The 20,190-nt window shown below is 31.3% G+C and overlaps 1 protein-coding gene across 4 annotated transcripts in view; it reads right to left on the bottom strand.

Annotated features, from left to right (window-relative positions):
• Positions 1–292: 292 nt before the first annotated feature.
• The window catches only part of LOC148624245 (anaphase-promoting complex subunit 1-like), an 82,680-nt gene continuing 62,782 nt past the window's right edge, over positions 293–20,190 (bottom strand). For 2 of the 4 annotated variants that reach the window (XM_088566850.1, XM_088566851.1), the window contains 4 exons: positions 16,107–16,202; positions 13,984–14,173; positions 3,479–3,610; positions 293–652 (listed from right to left, as the gene is read on the bottom strand). In XM_088566850.1, coding sequence (XP_088422976.1) covers positions 558–652; positions 3,479–3,610; positions 13,984–14,173; positions 16,107–16,202 — 513 coding nt within the window. In that variant the 3' untranslated portion in view covers positions 293–557. The other 2 variants (XM_088566852.1, XM_088566854.1) reach the window with 2 other exon arrangements.

Below are 20,190 nucleotides of genomic sequence, written 5' to 3'. Positions count from 1 at the left end.
CTTCATATGTATTATTTTGATTATTTATGTTTTTTGTTGTGTTTGTCTGTTTTCCATGTCTTGTGTTTGTCTTTTGATTTCCGCTAGAAATTTGGTTCCCCTGATAACCTTATCACCATGTCCTTATTGATAAGCTAACAGTTAGTTGACTATCCTTTCATAGAAGTGTGAAGATAATATCAATTACTGCCTAAGACATTTAGTCTATGTGCTTTAGAAATGTTTGCATAAAAGGTAACACATTATCAAAAGGGGAGAACAAAAATGCACTGAGAAGACAGATTAACTCAAAAAAGTTTCGAGGCATACTTTACTGTTCATTTTTTTATATTTAGCATTAGCTTTACAATATTCAAAAAAGAAGTAATTACAAAAATAAATGTAAAGCCCTTATTTTTGATTAAGGATGACTTACTGCCAACAATAACTAACATTTAGCAGTACAACAACCTATTTTTTTCATTTGACCATTACAATTATATATGTCACAATTTGTCTTAGTAAACTTGACTGCATTTCAGTCAATTGAACATATGTCAACATAGAATCCTAGAGAATTATGCAGCAGCCTTCCAAGCAGACAGTATCCTCTTTAATGTAGGTATAGATAAATGTGACAAGTTTGAACACAGCAGTGGTAAGGTGGGGGATCCTGAAAAAAAAATTACAAATTATAAAGTTATAATTAACGTGACTGAGAGAAAGAGGTGTCACCTTAAAAATGCATATAATGCTGTGGTCATTTCTACCTTGAGATCAGATTTGTTCACAATATCATAGTTTACCTCTTTCCTTTTTACCTGGATTTGACATCATATGAGCAACTCGACAGAGGTCTCGAGAAAAGCAAAGAATGCCTACCCTACTTTTTCCATACTTCCAGTTTTTAGCCGAGTCTAGGTGATCATTTATTCTTCAGATTCTGAGTGTGCTGTTATAGTTAACTTGTATCTGTATGCTTTCTTGGTCTAGTCCTTGTTTCCATATCAAGAATATCCTATTCCTTGTTTTAATCATAATTTCTTTGCATGCACCTTCAGCTTATCCCCTGTTCTAACCATCATAAAAAGACACAGCCATTTGTGTTTCGGTTCAAACTGTAGCAGGGTTCCACACAATAAACAGATTAGTTGTCTTGTCAGGGAATAGGGTTTTAAAAAACACTGAAATCTTTAAGCACTTGAAATTTTTGTATTAATAATTATCAGACCTAGGAGACATATTCTTTTAGAAAAATAAGAAAGACATTACTTTGTTAGAATGATCTCCTTGCACAATAATATTCCAGTAAAATCAATCTACCATGTTGACTATATGCTCTAGATATTGTTGTAATCCCTATGTAATTTATATCTCTTAATTAAATTCTTATTGCAATGTCTAATCAGCAATATCTCAAACCAGATTTTAATACTGAACAAAAACACAACACCTATATATATCACGGAGATTTTACTTATAATCAGAATTGTTGAATGGAAGAGGCAATTTTCAGCATTTATATTTTTGGTTTCTTCAAAGAAAACATTGGTATTTAAATAATCAGACAGTTTAAGTTTGTATACTGAGGGAATACTAACACAGAAATTCTGACAACTCATTTTATTAAAAATTGTTTTAAAAGATTAAAATGTGTCTTTGGAAAAAAAAATCCCCACTTTAAATTGGATGGTTAATAACTATGGTCAATTGAAACATGCAGCATTTTGACTGCAGTTTAGTTAAGCAGAATAGTTGATAAAACTCAGTATGAAGCAAAGCAGGACAATTTCACAAGTTTACTACAACAGTTTTCTCTTTCATAGAATTTTTTTGAAACTATTTATTTCTACTGATAAAATAGACACATCTCTATCCAGTTTCCTTATCAGTTTGACTTGACTACACTGTTTATAAGTTCTTATTGGATTAAAAGAATCTAAAGAAGAGATTGTCATTTCAGTTTGAAAACAAGTAATGGAAAAAAAGATACAATTTACTTAATTTAAATTGTTATACAAACACTCATATACAAATTACTACAGATCAATACATTAAGTACATTATATCTGAATCAAATATTCCTCAACTTGTTCTTTTTTATTCCTTATTTCAACATCAACCCTAATGTGTAAATACTGTTTATTTAAGTTATTGTCAAAAATCTTTTTATGGTCGGGCACTGACATACAAGGAAACAATAACTATTTCAATATGCAGCAGTATATTCACAAGTAAGTCTGTGTATATCGTAAAGACACTCACCAGACCTAAAAATAATATTCAATAATTGATAATATTCAAAAATAAATTGAAAGTATTACAAAACATGGAAATGAAAACGAGAAAACCCTCTATTCATTAGGCAATAAAACATTTCTAGATTATTACTATTGAATGCATTTCTTTCAGTTCAGTAAAGAGCTTATCAGTTTTTCTGCATCAGTAGATAAAAAATTTAGACCTAGACAAAGTATTTAGGGACTTTTTTACAATACAAATGATGAATTCAGTTTTGTGGTGAATTACAACACAAGAAAAATTACTTAAGGTCATACAAAAATGAAAAGTCATTAATAATTCAAATTCAACTTAAATTTTGAAGTGATATGCCTTATCCTTCTGAAAAAATATAAGGTTTAATCCCATACTTTATAGTTATGTGAAAGGATCTAACTAATTCAGAACCAAAATTAATAATTCAAATTTGGGTGTAACATCATTCCTGAATAGTCAAGTTTTTAGGCCCATTTCTCCATAGTTATGAAATATTAATATATACCGTAAACAATGTACCATCCAATTTGTGCCTGAAGTCAAGCACTATAACAACTAAGCAACTGGTTATACCAAATGATTAGTCAACTGAGTGATTCAGCACAAGACACTTGATGTACCAGGTACATGAAATTTTCTACCATAAATCAGTGATTCACATCATCAGAGAAAACCATACAAGTTTCAATGACCAACCACCACTGTTTCATTTTAAATTGAGAAATTGCTTTATCAAAGAGACCTCAAATCTTTTTAAAACATTGTCAAATAGTACTTCAGTCTGTTTCTGAACAATATGATGCTTTCTGTGTACTTATCATTGTTTTATTATTTTTGATAAAATCTTATTATTTGCTTCATGGGAGATATCTCTTGATCAACAAATTATCATTTCTCACAGGGTGAATTTAAAAGAGCTATCTCCGTTTGTGATGATACATGTTTTGCTGTGATATGTTTTAACCAGGACCAGGCAATTTGGGTTGTAAAAAAAATAAAAAAACAATAAATATCAAAAGAAATGCAAGAAGATCCTCACATTGAAATGGGAAAGACCTTAATACAAAAGTTTTGAATAAATTCTGAAATAATAAAAACTACTAAATTTTCCAAGATATCTTTGTTTAAGTTAAAAAATGACAGACTTTCAGAGGACTATGATGGCAATTAAAAAGTAGACCCCCATTTAGTCAAATATCTGAATTATTTTTTTTCATCTTACCTTCAACAATTATCTTGGAAATCTGTGATGGTGTTGGTAATCTGAACCATGTCAGGTATGAGGTTAGATGTGAAAGTTCATAACCTTTCAGATTTTCTCCTTGTAAATATTTGACAAGAAGATCCATGTTACCTGCAATATAGAAAAGGGGAATGTTTTCACTATTTTCAAATAGAACTGGTTTCTTAAAATACACTTAAAAGCAAGACAAATGTCTCCATAGTTAATGTTAAACAAAGGCCAACTATGGACTCTTATTTAGGACCATGATTTAGTGTTTGACACAGCGCTGGTTTTTAGGTGTGAATATGTTAATATAATAAGTCATAAGAAAAAGACCAGATGTCAGTTAAATATAACAAAATGGACATTTAAAAAGGAACATATCAAGTTACAATCTCATTCTCATCTTGAAGTCTCTAGAAAAAAAAAAACCAGTAGTACTAAATTACTATATCTATGAAATTCTTTAAGCCCAAAACCAGCAATTTCATCAAAACTCACTTAAGGTAATAAATCACATACTTGAATTGTTCTACACTAAGATATAATACAATACTAAAAATCAACTCAAAATATGTATACCTAATACTATCTGGAATACTATTTGTTGTAGTAGGACAGAATATGTATACCTAATACTATCTGGAATACTGTTTGTTGTAGTAGGACAGAATATGTATACCTAATACTATCTGGAATACTGTTTGTTGTAGTAGGACAGAATGTGTATACCTAATACTATCTGGAATACTGTTTGTTGTAGTAGGACAGAATATGTATACCTAATACTATCTGGAATACTGTTTGTTGTAGTAGGACAGAATGTGGAATGAAATGGTAATTTATATGCCCTAGTAACTTTGTGGTCAACCAAGTAAACAGATATAACATAAAGGTCATAATTGAAAGCTTCATTAGATGTCATCCAGCAATCTCAACCTATTGCTTTTCTTCATTTATTGAATTTTTAATAAAACAAAAAAACTAAAGAAAGATTGCCAGATAATGCCCACTTATGATACCCCTGCACCAGTTTTTGACCTTTCTACACAAGCTCCAATTGAATGAACTTTTAACTACAAGATTATATTATTTCAGTTTAAATACAAGAAATAAAAACAAGAAATGTTTGGGCTAATGCCCAAAGATATTCTTGCACCCAACTTTTGTATGTGATCAAATATAAACAGAATTGTCATACCAGATGTTGCGAGACCCCAGCCCAAAATCAAATCCTAAAATAGCAGTTCCAGAGAAAACTAAACTTACAAATTTGTGACAAACAGATGGACAGATAAGAGTAAAATGGTATACCCCCTTCTTCAGAGCAGGGGTATAATTAACACACACAGCTTCAGTTCTAATGATTTTCATTATTCAAATATAATTGGAAGCACATAAAAATGGTAAAAAAAAACCTTAACACTACAAACAGGAACAAAGCCAGTCCATCTTACATCATTACTTACAGGACCAACAGTTCTGTCATTACAGAATATATCAAACCTACATTCGGGGAACCCACATCATCAGTGTCAGAGAATGACTCATATAATCCATTGTTTTATTTCAGAGGGAGTATCTTTTCTGTCTGAAACATTTAAATTGAGGACATTTGTTAAAAATCTTGATGAGCATTAAACACACGAGGGAGCTTAGATTAAACACAGAGTGAAAAGTTCATCCTAATCTCAATCTGATTGTTTTCGAATATTTTACCAAAAAAAGGAAATTAAACTCTCTTTCAAAACACATATTAAAACAAGAGTAAATATAGCAACAAACTTGGTTAAATATTACTTGTTCTCTGTGTAAACTACATTCAGCATCAACTTTCATTAAAGAATAATTTAATTCTGACTTCTACTTAATTGTCATTTTGTAAAGGAGATATTCACTCCAACTCACAAAATATCGATAGCAATCAGTTAATTGCTAACATGCAATAAACCAGTTTTATAAAGCTGAAGTTAATTTGCTTATGTCACGGGTATGGTTCACTGTTTTGGATTTAACATCTAACCAATTGTGGAGGAGAGTTCACAACAACTCAATTTAAATTTACAATGTGATGAGATAGGAAATGGTCTGTTAACACAACTTCAATTCCAATAAAATTTCAAATTCATTTAGAAATGTTACCATTGGTCTTACAGCTACAACTGTCAGTGACACTTAATACATAATGACATAAAGGTGACACTGGGAAATCAATGTAAGGTCATTTTGAAAGTAAAAGTTGTAGTAGTTAAACTGAAAACAGATTGACTTATCCTATCTTAAGTCAATGGGATCGAAGTGCTGGTAACTTTAATTACTGTAAATGTATTAATTTTCGCGGATTCTGTCAACTGGATATATTAGCGTGTACCAATTTTTACAGGTTTAAAAAAATGATAAACCTGATATCAATTTCGCAGGTACCATGTCAGAATTTGGCAAAACCTAATGGTTTTGGAGATATATACAAAAACCTGCTGTCTGACTCCTATGTTCTATTTTTAGTAATGGCGGCCATGGTTTTTAACTGAACAAAAATTGAAATGGTCATTTTATTAAGGATACCATAAAAAACAAAAAATACCAACTTTCATTAAATTCTGTAGTTTCTGAGGAGAAGATTTTTTAAAGTAATAACATCAAAAACCTCAAAATACACACAAAAAGGACAATAACTCCACCATGGGTCAACAGATTTTCAACAAATTTCAACCACAGATAGATCTCATTATGCTGAATATTTTACCATCATATCAGAATTTGGCTAAACATAACAGTTTTGGAGATGTATACTAAAAGCTGCTGTCTGAACCCTATGTTCTATTTTTAGTAACAGCAGCCATGTTTTTTAACAGATCAAAAACCCATCAGTCATTTCGCTCAGGATACTCTAAAAAAACAAACATCCAAATCCATTCAGCAATTACAGAGGAGAAGATGTTTGAAGAAATTGTTAACAAAAACATTGACAATGATGACAATGGATGCCAAGTGATGGCAATTAATCACATGGCCTATGGCCAGGTGAGCTAAAAATCAAGAAACCCAAACAAACAAAAAACCAAAAAAGGAAAAAAAAAAAAGAAAAATAAATCTGTGAGCAGTCTGATACTCCCGCTTTTAATCACTATAAAAGGAAAATAAAATAAGTCCTTGGTAAACAGGAAGTTGTTAAAGAATTTTTCCAGAAACAGACCCCACCATATGGCATAACCTACAGGAATTCAAGCCACTGTGATGAGAAGTTGCTGAGAAAAGTGTGACGGAGAAAAAGTGTTACCAAAGCACGGACAAAGATAAAATGGTGTAACCCCCACTCCTCTTAAAGTGGGGTATAAAAGTGTGTATAATGACATTATAGAATAATCATTCTGTGCAAGTTTCACATATTTACATCAAGAAGTTAGAGGAGGTGATATGGAAAAACTGGGTACATCTACCATCTATTGGGAGTTCATTGTAATTTCCTTGTCACACTAGCAGGTGCACAAACATTATCTCACAACTATTCCTTAAAAGTTTCATAAAAATATCATCACATTACAAGAGTGTGGTGGAGGAATAAAAGGACAGATAGATAGAATGAGCTTGATCACTATATATAAACTTACTCTTTAAAGCTAAGGCTGTAAATACAATCATTCAAAGAATTTTTTTTGGTAAATTACAGAAAATAAATCATATAAAAGCATATTTTGTTCTACAGAAGCAAGTTACAAGGCATGCAATAGCTTTGAAATACTTCTGAATGAGGAAATATTTCTGATAATAATGTAATTTAATTGGGAAACTTTCATCGTTGAGCAGTAGTATCATATTTTTTATTTAATCAATCAAAAACCATTCAGCTCTATCATAGCCCAGACAAAGCTCAAAGGAAAGTTATTGTTGCAACAATTTGATGATTTCACAATTTGACAAGAAATATGACTTTGTGCAACAATCATATATTTCACAAGCAATTTCATCATAGCGATAAGACACAGCCATTTGAGTCTATTTACACAAAGATCACGTTCCGGTCTAGCCAGACTTCAATTACTATTCATTTTTTGGCCTCAGAATTAATATCAATAAATGTAGAGAAATTGATGATTTTTCTATAATCATTTATAGTTACATAATACCAATATACCAATACCTGAGTCATTTGATTGTGACCACGCTTAAAAGATCAACTGCTATGTGTTGTTATCACTATCATGCGATGTGATTTACCTTCTCCATCAAATTAGACAAATTTAGCTTTTTTTAAAGACACAAAAAAGTGGTTTTACAGTTATATTAATCTGAATTTACTTTGATGATAATGACACTTTAACAGCATATTCTCAATAGTGCAAGCAATTACATCACTATAATTAACATTTACTTTTAAGATTGAATAAAATATACACAGATATCATTTTTTTTTTCAAAATTTCTATTCATTAAGTCAAACAAACCCCATGGACTTTGATCACCATCATTAATTTTTACATTACAAAAAGTAATGTAAACCTACTACAAGCTAGAGAATGTTTATATCCTGCAATGGTAAAACAATAGGTCTACATGAATGAAAGCGTCAACTAATGATACCTGATAATACTAATCATCATTCAATACAATATCAAAGATTCACACTCTAAAAATATTGCTAGTTGCATTTAACTACTGAGCATTTGAAAGTTTAGATGAGAATTAAATGGTCTGGGAAATGACTTGTTACATTATGGTCTGACTAATGTCTCAGATTGCCTTTATAATCTGATCAGTAGCAGCCACTTTACTATATTACAAATATACATTCAATTTTAAATATGAACAATTGCATAAGCAAGTCTGATAATATTTTGCCCCTGGGAAAAGATACCATTTTCATATGATATGCACATTACAAAATTGTGTTTAAAACATCAATTTAGCATAAAAGGCATCAGCTCAATGACTGAATTTTTACAAAATTGTAATCAACAAAATCCACATTTGTAATAGTGGTCAGTGACTTCCACACATCTGTAATCAACAAAATCCACATTTGTTATAGGGGTCAGTGACTTCCACACATCTGTTATCAACAAAATCCACATTCTAGACATCTGTAATCAACAAAATCCACATTCTACACATCTGTAATCAACAAAACCCACATTTGTTATAGTGGTCAGTGACTTCCACATATCTGTTATCACTAAGAAGACCACTTCCGGAAAATTCCGGAGCAATCATTTCATATTAGAGGACTAGAATCTTTTTTATACATACATTTGTATTTTTCATTTATTTTTTTAGTAGGATTGTCAAAATCATCTGAAATTACAAACTGGTTAACTGATTGGCCAACCGGCAAGATTTTGTTAATACGGCAATTACAACCAGGAAATCGCCTCTATAGTTTTCTATTTGGTTTGATGTATAAAATATGCATATTAAGTTGATTTGTCTAACAAACAAACATACAACATGAACAAATGAAATGAAATTGTGAATTCAAGTGTATACATGTCAGAGTCTTACTCATCAGGTTTAGAATCCAAAATATAATTTTTGTTCAAGAAAATAATTTAATCAGATACAGATGATGACAGCAAATTTCTTAATTTCGTAACTACTTGTCCTACACACGAAATATACTATCTGATGAGACAGTTGTTTCTGGAATGCTCAAATACTGACATGCCAAGACTGAAAGACGGGTATTTTGCAGAGTTTTCATTTCACCATTCAAATGGGAATTTGTCATGCAATGCAAGCTCTTTCTTTTACAGCAATTCAAAAATTCATTCATTAACGACTGTGTTGCTTTTTCTGAGGTCTGTGAAAATTTTGAGTGTTTTAAGTGACTTTCAACTTATGATGATTTAAATAGCATGTTGCTAGTCCCGCCTGTGTATGCTTGTTCCAAGTCATATAGTTTGCATTTAAATATGTTTTTCATCTGCACTTCTCTTAAAGTAAGACAAAGCTTTACACAGTGGCATTTTCACTTATGATAGCAATGATCATTTAGAAGTGCAAAAAAGTGTTTACTACAATTCAGAGAACCAAACCATTTGATTTTTAATTAGATGTTTCAGTAACTATCAAATCAACTTTTAATGTTGTAATTAGCCTCTGGTCAAATGACCATTGCATGTCTTAATTAGATAACGGCAGTTGGAATTATATGACCTGTTGAAAATAACAGTATACAATAAAAATATCATGTAATAAAATCTCAAAATTCAGAACATGTACAGTTAATCGAGTAGCATTTTTGGTATTTGATATTTGGTACTTCTGACGGTTAAGCGGTTAACCGCTTCCATCCCAAATTTTTAGACCAGATTTTCCCATCTCACTCTTACATCTAGCTTTCATATTTTGCCCTACTGTTAACCCTAGATTAACCATGAATTTCTGTTCTTTTAAAATCTTATAGTTACTTAGTTTATATATCAAATTTTTTCAGAATATCATATAAACCAAGATCGTTTTTTACATAATATTTTGGACTTTGAATATTGTCCTGATATGATCTGAACAATATCGTTGGCATCCATTTTTTTAAAAAGATTCTTTATTCTTTCTAGACATAATTGAAAATGATAGAAAGGTAGTGACATTTTATAAGTTTGCAAAAAATATAAAGACTTTCATTCAATCTCATTAATCTATTAAATATAACCTGTATAAAGGTATTTTTGAAATTGTATTGGAAAAGAAGATATGAAACCCGTGGTAAAAAATGCCTAATCGATGGATAATATTATCTTAGTCTGAATCAATCATTACCTTAAGAAAATCATATCTAATATTTTTTATGTCTATAGATTTTCCAAATTTTTTTCAGAGATGATGTTGAATGATTATATTTTAGAATATTGATTTCAAAAAACCTAGGTCACCAAACTTGATTTTGAGATAATTGAGTAGTAATGGCAGAGATTTTTTCAAGATTTTATATATGTTATCATGGGAATTTTCTTCCTTATGGGAGCAATTAAACAAGAGCCTCCCAGGAGCCTGAATAGCTCACCTGGTTAAATTTTTGTATTTCAAGGGCAATAACTCTAACAAGGAGTTGTCAGACAATTTTGACTCCATGAAGACTTTGGTAGGACTTATCATAAGGATCATTTCATCAATCCAACGTTTCATTCTATCTATTATAGTTTTCAAGGTATTGACTGAAAACTGCTTAAAATGTAATTTTTTGCCTTTCAAGGCCAATAGCTTACATGGAGTTGTCTGACAACTTTGATCCTGAAAGACTTTTGTTGGCTTTATAATAAGAATCATTTCAGCAATTGAAAGTTTTATTCTATCTATCATAGTTTTCAAGATAGTGGCTTAAAACTGTAAAAAAAGGTCATTTTTCACCTCTCAAACGCAATATCTCTTACATGGAGATGTCTGACAATTTGGATCCTGTGGAAACTTTTGTAGGCCATATAATAAGGATCATTTCAGCAATTGAAAGACATTGGCTAAACATAACAGTTTTTGAGATATATGCGAAAAACTACTGTCTGACCCCTATGTTCTATTTTTAGTAATGACGGCCATGATTTTTAACCAATCAAAATTCCAAACAGTCATTTTATTGAGGATACCTTAAAAAACAAAAAATGCTAACTTTCATTGAATTCAGTACAGTAGTTTCTGAGTAGAAGATTTTTGAAAGTAATAACATAAAAAAAAGCAAAAAATGTCAAAAAAGGGCAATAACACCAACAAGGGTGAACACATTTTCAACAAAATTTGACCACAGATAGATCTCATCATGCTGAATACTTTTACCCATGTCAGAATTTGGTTAAACCTAGCAGTCTTGGAGATATATGCAAAAACCTGCTGTCTGACCACTGTGTTCTATTTTTAGTAATGGCAGCCATGTTTTTTAACAAATCAAAAATCCAAATGGTCATTTTGTGCAAGATACTCTAAGGAACAATCATCTTAAGTTTCATCCAAATCCACTATGTAGTTTCAGAGGAGAAGATGTTTGAAGTAATTAATAAGGACGACAACAGAGAGCAAGTGATGGCAATAGCTCACATGGCCTACGGCCTGGTCAGCTAATAATTAATCTAAAAAAAGGATACTTTCAGATATTCCTACATATTTTTATTAAGAATGTAAAGGGCCACTGAACTTTGATCTTTTAATAACAAAACATCTAAAATTCCCATTCCATTTCCCTACCAATTACCTCCCCTTTCGAAAGAAAATACAGTTTTATAAATTACATTTAAAGTTTTATGTGAAATAAATTTTCACATTATTTCAATCAACTCCTTAAATACATGTTTTTATAAATGCATTTGCAAGATGACAGAAAGAGACGCTGCCTGTAAGACGTGTGATCTACCTTAGAGTCAGTAGTAAAGTAAAGTTCTTTTCTTGATTAAATGTTTGTTACTGAACAATGGACAAAGAGATTTTAACTTTCTATCAAACTTACAATAAAATACCTATGAAATGATAGAAAGTCTCCTTGTTATGGCCTAAGTTATTTCATCAGGTACTATCAATCAATCAAGAAAAAACCAACTCTGTTCCCTGAAATTAATCAATTTACTCCCTGCAGTACTCTCAGATTATCTAACAAACAATTGTCAAATTCTAACCAAGAAATAAAAACTGTGGACAACATCATCATTACATACAAATGGAAAACCAACACAATGAAAAGAGATTTATTTTCAGGACTTAAGTTTTATTATCTCTTTATACCAAGTAATGACAGGATTAAGATTATGAGAAAAGCCTAGATTATTTGTCCTATATTCTATTACCTTTCTAACTATTATAAATCTTCATTACAATAGCTGATATAGCCAATCATAGCCTGTTTTGTAAACTGATGAAGTGACAATAATTGGAGCATCTCATTTTCAGCTAGTTTTGGAAATAAAAAAATAATGATATTGATGATAACTTTGAAATTTGAAATAATACTTTTTTTAGGTTCAGTCAGAAAATAAAGCACATAATATTCATCTTTGATCGACATCAGAGAATTGTTTCCAGGACACAGTTCAACAGACTATAAAAACTAACAATATGATTTCATGGTATATGTCTGCTTGCAAATATATTATAAAGTAAATATTTAGATTATCCTTCCTTGAAAAAAATCAGACAATAATCATCCACATCTACATAAGACCTTCAACCAACATATTAAGATTTATCAAAATCTTTTCAACAATTTGGGATGAGTTGCACTTACAAGGTACATAACAAAACAGACAGACAGATGGACATTTGCCCATATCTTGCTATGCAGGGAGCCTAATAATGCATCAATCTAAAATGAAGTACCGTAAGATCTATCGAAATGCATGATAAAAACCCACACATATTTTAAAATGAGCCATCTAACAAAACTTTAACACTCTAAGGGTCAAGTAAGGATTTATTCTCCTTGAATAATCAAATCACGGTAAAACATACAATATACTTAGGACATTGATGAAGAAATTGGGGGGGATCATATAAGTAAAAATAAACATGTCACTGAAACTTCAAAGAAGCTCCATCTAATTGAATAATCCATCTCTTTTGCATATATTTGAGGTTCCATGATTTGAAGCCATTGTCATGTGATGGATCAATAAGAATCTTTATATCTTCTTACAAATTTAAATAAAAGGCTTCATAGGATAAAGCTTGATACAACCGCAGAGGTCGAACCCAGAACATTCAAAACTGATAAGTGCAAAATTTGGATTGTGATTAAACATTTAAGAAAACAAAAGCTTCTACAAAGAATGAAAGTGGTCAAAGAACTTTAAAGTAAGCAATTTATACTAAGTTCAAGAAAATAATAATCCACTTTTGGACCCTAGTTCCTAAATTACCATAACCAAAACTTTCCTTTTGTTTCTTGTAGTACAATTTCATAGAGATCAATTCTAGTTTTACTCAAGTAATTGCCAAGAAACCAAGAGAATGTTTGGTTTTTTTTTGCCTCAGTCTGTCCCTAATTCCTACACAATAAAGGTCATAACCCCTAAAATCTACCCCAGTCTGACATTTGTAGTACAGTTTTAAAAAGATCCATACACTTATACTTTAGTTTTGGAGTTAAGGTTTGCCTTTTTTTTTCAGCCAAACTTTAGGCAATCAATTCCTTAACAGCATTATTTAAAAAAACCACTGTAAACGTTCTTTTTGTGGTGTACACTGTGATACTATCTCAAAAAGAGATCTGTACACTTTCACTCAACCAATTGTAAAGAAACAATAAAAAAGTTTCTTTTCACCCCGTATTTTAGTCCTTCATTCCAAAATAGTTTTTGCCATAACCCCCAATACCAACCTTCTTTTGTGGTATGTAATCTTGTAATAAAATTCATCACGATCCATTGACAAATATTAAAGCTATCATAAGAAAACTAAGTGTCAATGGCCAACAGATGAAGGAGGAGGATGACAGCACCACAACATTATACAATCACTTAGGTTTTGCAGTCATATAAAACATGGGGGGAAAGTACAGTTAGTTTTAATTAGATTGTATTAATATAAACCTGTTTGCCATGTGTCCAGTACATTCTCCAGTTTGGCTTTCAGTGACAAAAGAAACTCCATCTTAAAGAGTTGATTCTTCTGTTCAACATCTTGCCTAAGGATCTGGTGCTTACTTCTGTAGTATGATAAAGCCAACAACAATTGTGTGACCCCCTCTGTTTTTAATTCAAAGTCAATTTTGTCCAAGACCTGAAAACCAACAAAAGCATTTGAAACAAACTAGATATACTGTAAAGAATACCCCACTTGAAGTGGATTTAATACAAAAAATACCAGTTAAATATCTTCCTTCATGCACAATTGCATACAATGCCAAACTTTTCTAAAAGTTACTTCAAAATCCATTGAAGGACTTAGGACTAGTGCTTATGAGGTCTCTTGAGCTAGATTATCTCCCTTTGAAAAGATTGGATAATAACCCTTGTCGTGCTGCACCAGGACCTATATGGGATTAGCCTTGCTTCTGCTTTATTGGTTCTGGTAGTGTTAATCTTAGTTTAGAAAAGCACCATTTGTGTCCATCTTCAAGTAGCGTGACTGTGCTTTAAAATGAGGCTATCAGATAAAGAGTTTGTTAAAAAAATAATGACTTGAGAGCTGAAGGAAGAGGTCATGGGTCTCCACTGTCCAAAAAAGTGAAATTTTTTTAGGGAGTAGGGTTCACTTCTCGGCCCCTCGCCAGAGCAGAATCAATCTATAGTTCTTTATTTTGCCTGGAATCTATTTGTAATTTATATTTTTATACCAGTATAATGATGAAGAAAATAAGAGTCAAACAGTCATGGCAGCAATAATAAGCAATTAATCTGATAAAGGACAGACCTTTTATTGGTAGGGCTACTGATATAATGGGTAATTAGTAACGTCAAAGACATTCAACTACAAAATAATACTGATGAAATTGACTCCAGTGAATGAGAACCATCGAAATCTTTTTATCATTGCAATAATAATATTCTACTTTTGTTTAACTACATTCAAAATATTATTATTTAATATAGCAGTTTTGATAAAAAGAAATGAGGCTCATACAATATCATGAGTAGTTTCCTATTATTAAAAGGTTTTGGAAGAAAAGATATAAAATGGGACTGTATCACATGTTTGGAAGTGATATTGATGTTTTTGCCCTTTTAATAAAACACAAAGTTGCAAGACAGTACCATTTCAGGCCTGGGTTTCATAAAAATATCTCAGTTTGAGAATTTCCTCAAGTCCTGTGTTTTTCCTCAAATCTTCCATGTCATGTGATCTGATTGGTCAAAATGTGAGCCAAGGAAGGATTGGAAGAAAATCTTAATTTGAGATGTTTTATGATACCGGACTCTGGATGGTTACTGGTAACAGGCCTATCGTAAACTGTAATGCGATTCATATCAGACCGTAGTCAGTGGTAGTATCATTACTACAGAAAGGGAGGGCTTTATTATAAATCAAAGAATATGTTCGTGAATAAAGAAATTACATTAAAACATGAGTTGAAACAGTCATCTAGAGCTTTTTGTAAAGATTTAATTATTGGATAAACAGATTACGACATTGCATTGTTCCATAATGTTCCTTACATCAACCCTCGATCAATCTCAAACTTGGAGCAGAGCTCTCAGGGTTGTTATAGCAGTCTTGTGTTGATGGCCAATAGGAAAAATGCAAGGTAACAATCTACAAATATCTACAGAATATACACCACATTATCATGCTGAAAAAATAGAAAGTGGTGGTCTGAAATTAACAAAGTACAACTCATCATGTCAAAATTACATATCAAATATCAAACCAACATTCCCAGTAGGAGTTGAAAAAAATCATGATCATAATTGTTAGTGGACAACCTGATATTATAAATACAGTACAGCCAGTTTCTCATGAGTGTGGGTATATAAAAAAACACCATCAATTTTGGTAAACATGACAGAAGACAATCTCTCATCCACTGGAACTTCAACAATAATTTAGCACTTTAACTGTACTAAATTATGTGAAAGTTGGAGATGACCTTATATAAAAGAAAGCTTAGATGGAATGCCAATGTTCACCTAAATATGGATTAAACACAAATAAAAGTCTTGGCAGTAAGTCTGAAGGCTCCTATGAGTATTTGATACTGAGTTTTAATAGGTACCTGATTGAGTCCTAACAGAGACATTATAGCCTCTGGTTTCTCTCGAGTGACACATTCATACAGTACCGCTGACAAAATCTGTAGCAATGGACAATCCTGAAAAGATACAAACCAGATTAATTTATTAAAATGCTCACAAACAATCAAACAGAATGCAAATAACTGCCATCCTGAAATCCTAGAAGCAGGGTAATTGGGTTATGTTTGATTCAAAGGAATCTGCAGTTAGGTGTTATCCTGGTGAAAGAATTACAAGGTCATTTCCACACAATGTCAGTTATAGTTCTGGTGACCCATTTATAAAGTCTTGTCAACAGAATTACCTATGTACTTAAGTAATAGAACTAGGCAAAGGATGCCTCCACACTCCATGTTAACACATCTACTGCATAATGAGTGGTTGTCAAAATTCATTTATGAGAAGATTGTTGTGTCTGAGAGACATATTTGATGCCCCCACATTTATTTTCTTACATATATAAAAGTCCTTTTATACTTACAAGCTTTAATTCTTTAGAATGGCAACAATTTTATGATCAGACAAAATGACAAAGTCCAACTATCCATGACAATGTCAAATATTAAAAGAAATCAAAACCCTGATAATTTGCACATCTTCAATCCATATATAATCATTCTGCAAAGTATCAACTTTGTACTCTAAATACTGTAAAAGGAGTTAAGCCAAATAACTATATACTCTGAATGGGACAGACAGATGGACAGGGGTAAAACAATAACTGAATGATGCAGGGGCATAAAAAAAAAACACAACAAAAAGGCCTCAAAATACAAAATGTTGCATGCCACATTGTGCTTAAAATACTCAAACACAACCATTTTTAATTAATTAAATCATACCATACATAGAAAGTAGATATGAAAAGAACAGGGAAGGAGACACAATACACACATTGAAGCTCTTCAGTCATTAAGGTTGGTTATTAAATAACCAAACAAGTCATAGATTTGACTTCATTCTTTTTACCAGATTATAACACACATAAATTTTAAACTATTTAAAAATAATTCCAAACAAGACATTTTCAAATTAAATTCCATTTGCAGAATTAATAAGTAGATTTTTTCAATATCAAATTAAATTCCATTTGCAGAATTAATAAGCAGATTACTTAAAGATAAAACAGAGTTGTACATGTTGTCATGCTTGGCATACCCCCTCCCCTTGTACAGGAAGATGAAAAGAACCAATATCACTTACAATGTATGCCTCGCTTATATTATACCATACACCAAATTTGAAATTAATCCTTCTATTGGAAGCCAAGATAATTGCAACCAAATTCTGACAAACGGACTGACAAAGTGATTCCAATATACCATCCACTTGTTGAGTGGGGTATAAATTCATACATTTTTTGATAAATAAGTATAATTTTCATTTAAGTTTGCAACTGTTTTTGATTTTAGCTTGAACACTAATAAGAGTACACAAATTTTCCACCTCAATAAGTGAGTGACATTCAAGGTAAATTTTCATTTTCATTGCATCCACCTACTTATCCAATCACAAGTGGTCTACACCATGCAAAATCGTACAAAATATTATATTAACATATCTAATGGAATGAATTTGTTCAAGTAATATGATGCACATCATACATTTATTTTAGTTCTCAGTATATCGGTAGAATTCCGCTTTCAAATCCACCTCAAGGCTGCGTAGAATGATGCATAATTCATACACACACAAATTAAGAGAAAAATTGCAAAATAGTCTTGATAGATTTAATCAAACTTATTCAAGCACATTTATAGTAAAATAAAGCTTACAGATTGTCAGGGTAGTGGAAAACAGGGGAGCACAATGAGAAACAAAGTGAAATAATCTACACAACCTCTCATATCAATGCTTCAATAAGAAAGTACTGGAAGTCAAATACTATTAGATATGAATATAGAAGTGTACTTATGATCACTTGTTTACCTAAAGCAGATCAAGACTAGTCAAAGGCTAATTTGGATAAAAAGAAGGTTCAACTTGAAACTAAGAAGACAAATTTGGTCTATAGGCTAAAAACCACTAATTCCACTTCCCATAGGCTTCTATGCTAATTTCACAATATTCAATGGCTTCTCTGGACTTTACCTTAACTTTAACCTGCAGAGGACTATATATCAGCATGATTCTACATATGTCAGCTCACAATCCTCAGAATGGCATGTGGGGTTAGCAGACTTGCAGTGCAGTACTGGTCACCGGAAGTGAAGGGTCTATAAATAGCATGGGAAATCCCAGTGTTTTCACAAGATAGGGGTATATTTAAAAATCATTATGGAGATTAGGCTTCACATCACAAGAAGCAAAATTCACCTATAAAATGTACAGAAATGTTTTTCCTTTCAGAAACTGTTTCAATTCTTTAAATAAGATGAGAACTTTTTTCACAGCACTATGAGGAACAGGGGTAATTTCTGCGTACGTTCCAAATGCTCATTGGTTGAATTGGTGGTCTGTAACCTATAAAGCATCATCAGGCACTTCTTTCTTTTAAATGATGGTATATATGTTCTGAGGATTATTATAACCACAAAGTGTACCAATAATTACACATGTAAATGAATTAATTTCATCATAACAGAAGTTTATTTGACATTACTATAATTTAAAAAAAAAATCATGATCCACATAAAAGGTCAATTTTACAAAAATGTAACTATACCATTATTTTTTTTTTTTTTATGACCAACCAAAAACGTCAATTATCATAGATTAAATATACGAAAAAATCAGCTGTATGTTAGGAAAGCTAAGCATCTTTTTGAAAAAAGTAACTCACCTTTAATTCATGAAACAGATGATACTATGATATCAACAAAATTACTTTTAGTGAGTAATGACACATATACAATATTATAAACTTCAAAGGTCTGCAAAGCCAGACATCATGGAGAAATTCTCAGATATTAAGACAAAACTTAACAGGATCTGTTTTCCCTTGATACCAAGGATGGTCTGGAGAAACACTGCTTGTCTCATGATAGTTATGATGAATGGTTCTTGTATGCAGATGAGAGAAAAACCTATTGTTACAAGGCGAAGAATGACGAAGTTAGAATGCATACAAAAATACTTTTCTCAATACTCAATAAAAAAAGAGCTATCCCAGTATTTAATTTAATCCAAAAACTTAAGAAAAAAGACAGAGAGAAAAGGATACTTAGGAGATCAGGTATATGTGCACTATCAGCTGATAAAACTTATTAACCCAGATTTATTAACCAATATATGATATTAATATTTTATCTCTTGTGACAAAACTGCATGCAAATTGGTGCTATTTTGAAAGTTCAATATTTGCATTAGCAAATAAAATTGAAGTACATTTTTTTTCCAATATTGAAGATACAAGTTAAAATATTGCCATAAAAGTTCAACAAAACTGATGTTGTGATTTAACTAAATGCATATTATTTGCATTTAGAATGTAATTTTGTTATCAGATTTTGTTACCGTGTAAACATGTCACACATGATATAAACAGCATATGAACAACAGAGAAGAGAAATCTAAATTGTTCCATAATGATCCATTAGCTACAATTTATGGTCCTATAAACCCTAGGTTATTTTCTGCTTCAGAAGCTGGGCTAGGGTTTTGTCATTATTAAAGAGAGGAAATTTGAGTACTTTAACAATACACTGCTGTGCCACACCAGGGAAATTTAAAATCTGATAGAAACACTCCTGATAGTAACTTGTTAAGTGAACAGGTTTTGAAACCTTTCCATTTTCAGCACATAATTATAAAGTATTACTTCTTTAAAGTAGTTATAGGCATAGATTTCACATCTCTGTGACTAAAAATATTCTCATTAGAACAAGAAGGGAAAAATGTTCTAGGCCATATACTTTGTACTACTGTTCATTGCAACAGAAATCTCAATGTACACATTCTCATTCAATATATGTTTAATAAATTAAGAAAAAAAACTTCAATAAAATAAAAAGGTCTAATTTATCTGAAGACTAACAAATAGAGAGACTAATAAAGTGTATGTTCCAAGCTATTGTTATTTTTTTGTTTTCTTTGTGTTGTTTGTTTTTTAAGCCTTATACACAA

Source organism: Perna viridis, chromosome 2 (genome assembly GCF_037379345.1).
Source record: "Perna viridis isolate PV_CMFRI_1.1 ecotype Kerala chromosome 2, ASM3737934v1, whole genome shotgun sequence".
Classification (NCBI taxonomy): domain Eukaryota; kingdom Metazoa; phylum Mollusca; class Bivalvia; order Mytilida; family Mytilidae; genus Perna; species Perna viridis.
Note: the sequence above shows the minus strand (reverse complement) of the source record. Positions and strands in the feature narration are given on the sequence as shown.